Source organism: Miscanthus floridulus, chromosome 2, assembly GCF_019320115.1.
Source record: "Miscanthus floridulus cultivar M001 chromosome 2, ASM1932011v1, whole genome shotgun sequence".
Taxonomy (NCBI): domain Eukaryota; kingdom Viridiplantae; phylum Streptophyta; class Magnoliopsida; order Poales; family Poaceae; genus Miscanthus; species Miscanthus floridulus.
The window spans coordinates 24469931-24483217 of NC_089581.1; the positions used below are offsets into that span (position 1 = coordinate 24469931).

At 45.0% G+C, this 13287-nt stretch overlaps 1 protein-coding gene and 1 non-coding gene across 2 annotated transcripts; both read right to left on the minus strand.

Moving 5' to 3' along the window:
• Positions 1-11077: 11077 nt before the first annotated feature.
• On the minus strand, positions 11078-11422 carry LOC136536225 (uncharacterized). The gene has a single exon (XM_066528592.1). It carries the CDS (start codon positions 11420-11422, stop codon positions 11078-11080), a length of 345 nt encoding a protein of 114 aa, XP_066384689.1.
• A 1226-nt stretch (positions 11423-12648) lies between these two features.
• LOC136541092 (small nucleolar RNA snoR104) lies at positions 12649-12766 on the minus strand. Its single transcript, XR_010780192.1, has one exon. It is a non-coding gene; the product is annotated as a small nucleolar RNA snoR104 (small nucleolar RNA).
• Positions 12767-13287: the final 521 nt, after the last annotated feature.

A 13287-nucleotide genomic window follows, 5' to 3' on the forward strand; every position in this document is an offset into this window, starting at 1 on the left:
CACAGGCAGCAGGCTGCCCATAATTTGTTTTAAATTTTAAGTCATTTCATGGATTTCACCGTTCTTTAAGCTTCTTTGATATATTGTCGTTTTTTAACAAACTATATTTTGCGAGTTAACTCTTATTATCAGTAGTACTATATAGTTCAATCTCGTGATATTAAAATATTAGATTGCCGGGACTTCATTGTCTTGTTTGTCCAAGGGCCCTAGAAATTGTTGGGACGGCCCTGGACGCGAGTCTCCCGTCACGCCGCCGCCGTGCGCTTTGTGGTTGGTGGATGAGGTTTTGGTAGTGGAACTCAAGCTGGAGAACGCTGAAGCCGCCGCTGACCCAGTTCAACCAAAGGAAGGACCTACGGGAACTTACGTCGAACACCACTAGGGTGTGGACGAAGCTCACCTGCCGATCGGAATTACGAACTATAGATTGAAACAAACGGTCGCGGAACGTATCGATTAGAGCTGAGGGCCGAGGAGGTGGTGGTGGTGGTCGCCGGATCCGCAGCTGGAGATGACGGGCGACATAGCACCGAGATGGGGATGGGTGGGTAGGGTTGTGTTCGAGGAATGACCGCCTTTGATACCACTTGTAACACCCTTGGCCGCCGATGAGATCGTCGTCGATGTGAGCGACAAGAAGGTCACCGGAATTCGACGAACGGAGCAGAGATGAATCTCTGGCTCTCGCTTAGTCTATTGACTTAGAATATTTTCGATGTCGTCTTACAGCAAACAGTCAAGGCCTTAAGAGCAGCTGTAGTGTATCGAACCGGGCTTGGTAGTACGGAACGACACGACTGCATCTGTTAACTAGTCCACAATGGGTAGAACCGAGCACTAGATCGATAGATGGGACCCGCATGGGGAAAAGTCGTCATGCCTCAACCGTTTCTTCCTCCCGCACAACCCCTCCGCACGATCCTCGATTTCATCTTGGTGGCAGGAGCAGCAACGGTAGAAGAGAGAGGAAGGGGTGAAGCTTTGAACCCGGTTCGATACAAAGACGCGAGGTCTCCATCGAATTGACGCCGCAATGTATAGAACTCAGTCCGATAGCTACATTTATTGTATCGGACCATGCTAGCACCGCACACTGTGGATGCTCTAAGGCATACAGACCATGGTTCTTGGACCCACATGTCATTGTCTAGCTTATTACATAAATAGGAATAGCACTTGTTGGTCTTGGGCTTGTCTCTAGGTCATGTTGTCATGGGCTTCCGTCGTGGGCCGTGACACCACCTAGCTCCGCCGCGCAGCCACAGGCCTTGTGCTCCGCTGCCTAGTGCCGTGACTCCGTGAGCCACGCCCCGGCCGTGGAGGAGGAGCTGTTGAGCTCTGCGGGAGGTCGTTGTCGGTGTTGTGAAAGGACACCTATTCACTAACAGGCACCTTTCAGAGCCAACTGGCGTCTCTTCATAGGGGTGATCTCATCCGTCCGTACGGCATCTGTATGAGTAGTTAGGATTAGTGTTAGTGATTAGCAGTTAACCATGTCACCAAAGGGACATGTCCTTTGGAGTTTCATGAACAGTTATGTTGTTTGGACACGACCCTTCACATGTATATAATCTCAAGAGATCAATGAAACAGACAGTTGTTCCCAAAACACTGTTTATTTACATTCACATTCAACATGTTATCAGACACGTTGCTCTTTTGGACAAGAGAAGGAGAACAACAATGACAGAGGCACATGCCTCTATACCCTCATCGGTAAGCATGGCAAGGATTGACTTAGCGTCACATGTTGTTCGACAACTGTTCTTCACCCTTCGTCGCGTCGGCGGAGTTCGCCGTGGCCTGATCCAACACCACGCCACCATGGACAGTGCCATAGCGTCTTCAAGCGCCTTTTTTGACAAATATTATATTAAAACAGCAGCCATTTTACAAAGAAGTCCTAAAAAAGACTTGATTCATCAAAGTCCTGCAGCTGGATAGGGAGGCATCAACTTCGAAGGCGATGGGGGAGACAAGGCTGCCGACGGAGGGTCGCAGGGGCGTTAAGGACGCATACACCCGGGTGGACTAATTGCGCAAAGCGCCGGTTAAAGGTGGGACGATTAAGCCATTGGAGGCAACGCACACCGACGACCGAAGGATGTAGATGGAGCTGTCGCTGGAGGTAGAAGAAGAAGCTTGAACCAGGATCCCAGGTGGAGGCAGAGTTGTCGAACCAACACCATGGGAGGAGTTGCCTTGCTGAAGAAAGGAGCACTAGGACCGGAGGCTGCTGAATAGAGAGGGATGTGTGCAACGAAGGTTGCAAATTGGGAGGGGATGGATCTCGCCGGTGACGGATGAATGTGAAAGAAAGAGTGGTGGGGATGAGATCCGCGGGGAAGAAGAAAAGATTTATTTTATTAACACTGACCTTGAAGTTGACGACATCGATAGCAAGGAAGAAACCAGGAAAGACTACGGCAACTGCTACGACGACGACACGGACAACGATAGGACAAGACTCTCCCATTAGGGCAACTCTAACTACAATCTACTAATAACTCTAGAGGAGGGGGGCCGGCCCACCTACCCTCATCGTCGGCGAGCACGCCAGAGAGGAGAGGCAGGGGGTAGCGGATGGCCATAGGAGCGCTCGCTCTCGCTGGGAGACTCGAGCCAAGAACAGTAACGGACTAGACTTTGCATCCCTCGCACGAGGGCTGAGAGGCATCTTCGAGCGCCTTGGGCCTCGTATTCGCCACAACGTTGCCCATGGTCATGGCCATGGTCCTTTTGGACGCCTCTTCGACTCTGCTATTCATGGCCTCCGTGCAAATGTTGTTCCTCACTGCCAATGGAGTCCGATTCGTCATGGCTGCCATGCTTCTCCGTGCAACCTCCATCTATAGAGCCAACCACCAGCCCCTCGCCTTGGCGTGGACGGTTCCAGCCCAAGCAACGCCAAACCACCAACGGTTGAAGCCTCGGTGCCACCAGTCGATGAAGCCCTAGCACTGCCCATTGATGCAGTGGTTGCCGAGCCCATCGCTGTACCCGCATATGTCCCTATGAAGCCGATGTCGCTAGCATCGGCACCGCCTCGCTAGTAGTGTGACTTCTGCAAGGAGTACACACTGATGCTGCACATGCTAGAGTACAACTACCCACTGCCATCGCCCATGATGGTCCCTAAGACTCAAGTGGCTGCTGGCAGAAGCATCCCCAGCGACGCCCTCGATCCCTGGTACTTCAACACTGTCACCGCGTCGATGCTCCAGCAAGTGAAGACCAAGGACGAGGACGAGGAGATGGTGGCTGCCCCTGGCATCGGCAACCTCTTCAATCCCGACGGCGCACTCGCAGCCAGGTCTGGTGTCCCACTGTGCACCTTCCTCGACATTGCTGGCCCTTCGGTGTCTCCTCCGGCAGTGGCACTGCCCCTTCTCGGAGCATCCTTGGCACGCGCGCTGACCCCTCAGCGCCTCCAGCCATGACTCCACCTCCGGCTACGACGCGCACTGAGGCTGCTGCCCAAATGAAAGCGACGGCACTTCTGGCGACCCCAACAACTATTGCGACTCCATCTCCGACCGAGGGCATTGCCACCATGCCTCTGACTCTACGTCGACTACTCGGTCGCAGGGTGGCTGTGGTGGACAAGCACCCTGGCATCCGTAGGGGAACCTAGAGCCCAGCGACGCTCGTCCTCTCGAGCGTGGAGGTGCTCAACATGGCGACCAACGGCGGCGGCGCAGTGGCGATGGGGATTGGGAGCAGCGGTTGCGGCTCTGTAGGTAGCAGTTAGGGATTTCACCTTGCTGCAAGCCTGCTGGCCGGCCTAAATGGCCTGTGCACACTTGGGCTGATGGCCCAAATCCACCTGCTCCTTTTTCCCCCACTCTACTATGCAGTGTGCACGCACGAATGAATTTTCATGGACCCGAATGTGATGAAACCAGTCCCGATTAGTCTAGCCGATTTGTTGTCCTATTTTTTCAGCATTAATTCGTATATGACTCTGTTAGTCCTACTAATTATGTGTTGTAAAAATTACTATTATGTTTAGGTCATTGACTTTCATAATTGTAATTGTGATATTTTATCATTGTAAAATATCCGTTTATGATATTGTTCAAAACATTTGTCCCTGTATGTATGACAAATCCAATAAGCAATATCCTTGTTCTTACCACCATGATCTTGCAATTTACTTATTTGTATATTTATTTCGCAATCGATCATTTTATTTAAGCCCAATTAAGCTTTCTAATTTTAAAGTACTACGCGCTTAAATAATGGATGCAACATTTTATGTGTAATTTTCTCATCAATTGTATAACGCGCATGCTCTCTATTTGTTTGTTGGCTATATACAATGTAGCACCATAGTTGCTACTGCAGGATCTACACTAAGTGCATAACTTAGTGACTATCCTCAACGCGCGTACCCAACATCACAAATTAGAACATTTGGTCTATATCTTATCACAAAGATAACTACCAATAATTCACATTCTTGTTGGTCATACATAAGGTAGAACCATAGTTATAATTGCGGGATCTACACTAAGTAAACACTTAGTGACTATCCTCAACGTATGTATCCAATTCGTTTGTGAATTACCTAAGGTCTAATCAATATATGATGACTACCTTAAGACGTGTTTATATACAACTTGCATAAATTACTTGGCATCTACTGTTAACACAAATTATGCCCTATTTGTGGTCTACACCTTATGGTGACTACCTCCATTTCACAATTTATGCACATGAGATCTTTACACCATTAGTAATACAAGATTTATCTTGTCTCTATTTTGCATCCCATAATTACAACACACCACAACAAAAAATGTTTCGATGGTTTACCTCGTGTAGGATCAATGACCGTCAAAGAATTTGAATTGTTAGCTCTAGATGACCACAATTATCTAACATAGGTCATGGACGTAAAAGTTAATCTTACGTCTCGTAGACTTTATCAAGCGGTGTTACCACCCCAAGAGGGTGTTGCGCCACTTGATGATCAACATGTATACACGGCCATATATCTCTACCCCTAGAATACACCACTTCAAATTATCCTATAGCCACCAAATAAATCTCACATCTATAGTCACAACTTAAACTACGTCCACCCCATGAAATGCACACAAATAAAGATCACATTAAAAACGTACTCACCGGATTAACTCTCACCCATTCTCTCTCCTTACTCGACCATGTCCGACGGTCCTGCTTCTTTGGATGTGCCTTGCCCCAATGACCGCCCGCGCCCTCGCCCCAGCGATGCGAGACCATGGCACCCTGACGCAAGATCGCACAAGAAGGACCGATCGAAGCCTCACGCACCCGCGCCCGATGCTAAGCAGCCGCTGATCACGCTTGCCTCCCTACCGTGGCACTCCTGTTCGCATTCCGTCGCTCCCTGCCATAGGAGTGCTTACACTAAACATTCATCGTCAAAGTGCACGGTGGCTACCCTCCTCTAGGCCCCGCTCACGGTCACCGGTGCTCCATCCCTATCGCGGTTGCGCTCGCCATCGTGGAGCGCCCGACCACCATCGCACGTCGATGATCCATCTCCGGTGTCCGACGGCCGGTGTGCGTGCTCCACCATCACGCACGGCATGGCGCCATCGTGCGGCACGGCACCAACGGGCGAAAGCTCGAGCGGGCTCCGCCACTAGCATTGTGACTCCTCCGCCTCCCCATGATTGCGACTCCTCCACCTCCCCATGACCGTGACTTCTCGGATTCCCAATCCCACGCGGGGCGGCTCTGGCCGGAGGTTGGCTGGAGGTCGGCCGGCGGAGGCGCAGTGCGAACTGCAGAAGGGCGATGGTGGGCTCGGTCGGGACGACACGAGGGGCGGTTGCACGGCGCTCGTGACCAGTAGAGGCGAGGCCGGTGAGGCTCATCGCCGCCGTGTGAAGACACATGGGACGTCGCCTGCTTGCCACAGACCCACCGCCATGCGAGGAGACCGGAGACCCACCGCCCTGAGCAACCGCACCGGCCTAGCCCCACCGCCTCACTTCCCGTATGGATCGCCTCCACCGTCTTTGACCCGTTTTTGCGCTTCGTGCGGTAGCCACGACGAACGCGTGAGGCGAAATCAGAAGCCACCATCATCTCTGTGCATCTCCTACCATCCATGCGGCGCCCTCATCACCATGATGCCACTCAATTGTGCCAAAGCCATTCATCTGCTTATCTATTCTCTTCTGGAAGAGAAGCGAAAGATTGATAGAGCGGAAGAGTACTGCTCTTTCCAATTCGCTACCATCCGCCTTCATCGTGGTCATTCCGGTATGCAGATATAGATTTGTTCTTATACCTTAATAATTGTAGGTATCTTCAGCAATCGTGGCAGTATGTAACTTCATTGCGGGTTGTTGCTATGTATGTAGTTTCATTCTCTCTGAATGGAGGCAAACGTGAGTAAAATGTGCAACATGCTGGCAGATGATGGCACTGGGTGTGTTGTGTTAATGTGGCCACATACCTAAAAACCCAGGCTGGCCATCCAGGACAGGTCATCCTCACTTTACTTGTAACTCTTTATATGTAGCCTGTTTTGAAAACTCATCAATAATGCTTTAAAACTCAGCTTCATTTGAGGTTTTGGCATCTTTTTTAGTTGTAGGCAACAATCACTGAGAAAGATTCAAATAAGTTAATGTATGAGACATCAGGTTATGTGTGGCCTTATGTTCTTCGTTGAGCATCTCAGTGAGAAGACCATCCCTGCATTTCAGTAATGTAATTTGTTATTAGTAAATATCATTAGAAAATACTTGCATATTTTTTAAGTCCTGATATATGCAACTTCGTTTGTAGAAACAATCAGATGGCATGTTCTGTCTTGTACTTGTATTTGGTACAGCAACACTTTAATCATCAAGCAGTGTTCTCCATCAAGTTGTTTCCCTTGATTGAATATTGTGCACACATCATCTACAGTGCAAGGTTAGATATATATCCCAGAAATCGATTGGATGCTGATGATACTTGGCTGGCAAGATTATGCAAGGTCGCAAATTGTGTTTGTTCTTCTTACAATTGTTTCTGTTGCATACAATATACTAAATGAAAAATGGGACAATTTACTGAGTTGCTGCAGCATCTCTGTGATGTGTTTTTCTTGTGTGTTGTCAGTGTTTGCAAACCTGACTTAGCTAACAATGTGACTCTATTTTTTAATATTTTTTACAAATTTTATTTATCTTGTTTTGTATTTTACCGTAGCATTAGCACGTGCATACACTCCACGTGGAACGGCGCATGGGTGTGGCTCGGCACCTTCGGCAGGCGGCGGGGTGCGGCGCACAGACAAGGAGATCTTTATGTTGGTGGAGCCCGCGATGCCGATGCGGCTGCACGGAGGGGACGCCATGCCTGGGGACTCGCCAGGACAACGGTACACTGGCCGAATGTTGCCGTTGCGTTAGCCCGGGCACTATACTATCTTATTAGGAGCCATATTTATTCGGACCTGAAGGCTGAATATTTGTTGGAAGAAAATCCATAAAATCTATGGAACTCTCTTAAGCTATGCTATGAACAACAAAAGTCACTTGTCCTGCCCATGGCCAACTATGAGCGGACACAACTTCGCTTATATGATTTCAAAACTGTGAGTGATTACAACCATGTTGTTCATTGGATTTGCTTAAAATTGCAATTCTATGAGAAAGTACCTACAAATGCAGATAAGATAGAAAAGACTATGTCTACTATGTTTCCCTCTGAAAGGATTCTTCAACAACGATACCGTGAAAGACGTTTCTAGGTTTATTCTGAGCTTATACAACTTTACTTGAGGCAAAAAAACATTATGAACTTATGGTTTGGAATAATCAGCAGCGCCCCATAGGGTCTGCTCCATTGCCTAAAGTACATGCCTACACTTAGAATAAACTCAAATTTAATGGTGGACCATCTAAGACCCATCATCAGGGAAATTCCAAGAAGGGTAAAAACAAACGCAGATGCAACAAGAATCTCAAAAATAGTGTAAGAACATTTCCAAAAATAGGAATGACAAACATGTGTGTCAAAAGTGTGGTTGTTATAGCCATGCTACAAAGAAATATCATACCCCAAATCATCTTGTTGATCTCTACTTAAAGTCTATGGGTCATGGATGTGCTACACCAGGACAGAAGTATGAAGCCCACTTCAATGTTCGACCTGACACCACCAGGAATGAGGCTAGTTGTTCGCAACAAGTTCCAATGGAACCAAGTAACAACAACATACGAGGAGGCGATGATCTTGCTAACACAAGAAATATGATCGTAGAATATGCATCCAACAATATATTTGGAGACTTTTGAATAAGCTCCCAATCTCTTAGATTCCAATGTCTTTGTGTCCTAGTGATAGTAATAATAAGCATAATTTATGTCCTATGTGTTGTAAATATTTAACAATGTCATCACTATTTAGTTTGTATATCCAATAAATGTATTATACACATTTGATATTCAATAAATAAAGTATGTATTCTATATATCATCAAAGAGTTTCATATTAAATTCTTTATTTATATAGAGTTTCTATGGGGGGTCGATATGATGGAGGATGAATTATGCCTAGTGGACAGTGGTACCACTAATTCTATCCTTAGGGAAACAAAATATTTCTAAACTCTTACTAAAAGACAAGAAAATATTTTGATAATCGCTGAGCGCGATGCTATGATAGTTGGTTCAGGTCGTGCCACTATTGTACTCCCTATGGGTATTCAAATTACAATTGAGGATGCATTATTGTATCCCGATTCAAAACGTACCCTATTAAGTTATAGAGATATCCGTCAAAATAGTTTTCATATAGAAACCCGTGATGACAATAATGAGGAAATTCTCCTCGTTACTAAAAATAGCGAATATGGCAAACAAATTATTGAGAAAAATCCCTCATTTTCATCTGGATTGTACTACACATACATCAAACCCGTACCGCATGTTGCGTACAAGGTAATTTTTTAGAATGTTGACGCATTTAAAACTTGGCATGAACGCCTTAGCCATCCTGGTATAGGGATGATGGTCATGAGTTAAATACTGCTAAATTCCCAAAATCTTCAGATTTTATATGCACTTCATGCGCTACAGGGAAATTGATTTTACGTCCATCGCATGTTAAAATCCAAAATGAGCCACTAAAATTTCTTGAACGTATTTAAGGAGATATTTGTGGCCCCACACAACCAACGACTGGACCGTTCAGATATTTCATAGTTCTAATAGATGCATCTACTAGATGGCCTCATGTGTGTCTATTGTCCACACATAACCATGCATTTGCAAAATTATTGCTCAAGTTATTAAAGTTAGAGCACATAATCATGAACATCAAATTCAATCAATTCGAATAAATAATGCTGCTGAATTTTTCTCAAAGGCTTTCAATGATTATTGTATGGCTCTAGGAATTCAAGTTCAGCACTCTGTCATATATGTTCATACACAAAATGGTTTAGCAGAATCTCTTGTGAAGAGAATTAAACTCATTGCAAGACCGTTATTACAAAATTGCAACCTACCAACTTCATGTCAGGGTCATGCAGTCTTACACGCTGCTGACTTAATTTAATTGCGACCAACTGACGTAGTCTCCTCATTGCAATTAGTACGTGGGAATATGCCAAATATTTCCCATCTGTGAAAATTCGGTTGCGCTGTATACGTACCGATCTCATTGCCTAAGCGTACCTCTATGGGCCCATATAGAAAACTTGGTATCTATGTGGGATATCAATCTCCATCGATTATCAAATACCTCGAGCCCCTACAGAGGACTTATTCATGGCCCGGTACACTGACTGCATATTTAGTGAGGACCATTTTTCGACATTAGGGAAAGATTTCAATTACCAAAACAAATATTAGGAAATCAACTGGAATGCCCAAGGCATTTCCTCCTTAGATCCACGTACTCAAGAGACTGAACAACAAGTTCAAAAAATCATAAATTTACAACATATTACAAATAACCTACCAGAAGCATTTACTGATTATAAGGGTGTCACTAAATCTTCTTATCCTACTCGTAATGCGTTCGAAAGAGTGGAGGTACCAATAAAAACCATTCAACTCCCGCTTCCGAAGAAGAGGAGGAGAAGTACGGCTAATGCTCTAAGTAAGCGTCTGAGGATATCGGGGGCTAAATCCTCTAAATCAGTAAATCCAAGCCAACCTCAAGTTGGTAGACACTCAATAGTAGATAAAAATCTAAAACCAGGACAAAATCCACAATCCAGATCAATGGTGTATCCAAATTCGAATCCTAGAACATCGAAACAGCCTGACTCAAAATGTTAAGTTAAACAGCCTGACTCAAAATGTTAAGTTAGATAATGGGGTGAAAGAAATTTCCATCAGATTCTGAAGAATCGTACGATCCTAAGACCGTTGTTGACATCTACTTCGCAACAATTGCAGGTAGGGAGCGACCGCCGTAGGCCTCGCCCGACGAAACTTGCTCGGCTGAGCTCATGGCCATCCATTGGAGCTCGCGGCCACCTGACGGAGTCGCTCGGCCCCACGCCCACGTCCACCCGCACAGCACCGCAGAGGCGGCGGCGAGCTCGCGCCGTCGCGCACCACCACCCCACGGGGAGCTCTCTGCGTCCGCCCGCTCAGCCCCGCAGAGGTCAAGGGGAGCTTGCGTCGTCACGCACCACCGCTTCATGCCACAGAGGATCCGGGAACAGAAGAGAGATTGATCGGTTGATTTTTATGTGGACTCTAGACAAAAAATGCTGCACTGGAAAGAATAGTTTCTTGCTACAATATCCTACACTGTAGAAACTATGGGTAGTTTCTTGCATTAGGAGTGCCCTCACCACTCAATTTCATTTTATAGAAAAGTACGGGCATTCAATTCATCTAAAAGGATTTTGTTCATACTGTATAACTCATGGAAGAATGGAAGATAGACCCAGACGATCAGCATTTGTCCACAAGCGAGCTCTGTTCTGGCCGAAGTGTCCTGTTACATGGTTCGAAGCAGCACCCATGAGAAAATTCAGTCAGGAAACTAATGGACCGCCAACGCAGTTTTTGAGGTAAATGAGCCCCGAACTTCCTTCTGCCATAACAGTCAGTTTTCCTCATAGCAATTTCACACCTGCATCTCTAAGAGAATCTATCACGGCCTTGACCTTGCCATGGTACTTCTGGTCTCTTGACATGGAGACAGATACTGCAGGGATACCCTTGAACAGCAAGCGCTCCCCAAGCAACTTCCCAATCTTTGCAGCCGCAGCAACATCCCGTGTTGACTCCATGCTTGGCCTCAGCAGTTTCTCCTGAGAGCTTGCAGAGCATGTGACTGTGGCCGTCGGGGTGTGGATGACCTGAGCACTCACAAAATTGTTTGTGAAATGCATCTTCAAAATATAGGGCTTCAGGAACTTGGTGATTACAGGTGCTCTAGCTGGTGGAGGGATAACCATATTGCCTAATCAGACTGACCTGAACAAGCCCAGAAATAAGACAAGATAATTAACCAATAGCACTGACATCTGTTCAAAAACTTCAAGATGAACAAGGATAAAAAAAACAAATAACAAAGAATTGTATCTTGTGAACTATAAATCCAGGATTCCATGCAAATATATCATATAGTGATATAGCATGAGGGGACTAATACTCAGTTGTCAGTGTTACAACTCTACAGAAAGCATGTGATAGTATACATCATACATCAGATTTAGAACAGAGAGCTTCAATGATGCACTTAATTTGTTTTGAAGTTGCTTCCTTGCTATCTCTACCATGTAGTTACACTGATACTACAAGATACATATGCAGTAATGCACAGAGCAATAATATGATTGCCTTATCTTCCAAATGTCATTCAAGAGTCTACAAAAGAATAGATGATCCACATTTGGCTTTATCATCCTATAACTCTCAATCAACCAATCAGGCCTTATCATAAACTATCGGAAAACATCAAAGACTGAGCCTCTGAAGAACTAATAACTCAGGTGAAAAAACACTAGACATCAAAATTGATGGAACTATGGACTCAAAAGGCATCTTAGGATGGAAAGCCAAATCCATTCTATGTGGTTACTGACAGCAGAGTGCTTGGTTGTCATGTAAACCTTAGTACAGTCTTAGGATATAACAAATTTAGTTCAGGAAGATTGATCTGTGTAGGCATCTTAAAAATTCTGAATGGTACATTTCTTCTCTTCCACAATAAAAACAGTTTGGTGGTCGCCAGAAGTGCTGGAAATTGCAGTCACAGAGAATGAGACTAAATCATTTAAACACAATTAATAAGTAAACTATGTTTTCTTATATGCTTGTTCAAGTTGAATAATCATACTTCTGCCAGTCACCACCCCCTATTCAACTCTTTCCGCAAGAGAAAAGGGAAGAGGGGTGGCTTTTCATTGTCTATAAACATACTAAAGTTTAAACTTAGGGTAGATCCATACTTCTGACAACAAAACTGATAGAACAAAGCCTCAAGTTAACCTAGGAGGATAGGACATATAACAAAGCCACTATGAGTGGTTGTTCAAGGATTGATGTGATTCCAGGATGAACTAGAAACCAAAGCACCCCAAAAGATCTCAATGAAACAAACAAGTCCTTTTTTGTTAATAGAAAAAAAACTTAATAGAAGGAGCACGTGATCCACTCAATGTGGTTGCTAACAGTGGATATGGCTATCTTGTCATATGAGACTTGCAGATCTCACTTACAAAACCACAAGCAGGAAATGACAAGTTTACTTTAGGAAGATTGTATCAGGTGGGCATCTTTTCTTTTGAATGCTACCTTTCTTTTCTTCCATTGCATAAACAGTTCCACATGGACATTGAATTGCCAATTGCTACATTAAAGATAAACCGACACATAGTGTGACATCAAGTAGTTTACAATAGTTGTACTGTATAATCGCATAGTTTACAATAGTGCAAGCATAATAATCATATATATATGGCATCCACCACCTTCTGTTTATTTCAAACAGAGAAAACGGATGGACAAGTATCAGATGCACAAACAACTAAGGACCAACACATATTAGCAGTTAGCACATAACATCTAACATTTTTGCTTGGTATAATAACAAACTTGTACTTAAAACTGTTTTTCGAAGATGCAGGCTTCTGACAGTATACAGATCCTATACAAAATATAAGTACTTAAACTTAACCGAGGCTAAGACATATTTCACTGCATTTGCGTACGCAAAATCCACGAATTGAATCGGTTGCAGAGTGGAACAGAAACTGTTTCCCTGAAAGATTACAGGAAAATAGGTGAGAGCTATTCCCCACAAGAAAACGTAATAACT

Excerpts from the sequence above, each read along its gene's own strand:
- LOC136536225 (XM_066528592.1), bottom strand. The coding sequence starts at position 11,422 with ATGGTTATCCCTCCACCAGCTAGAGCACCTGTAATCACCAAGTTCCTG.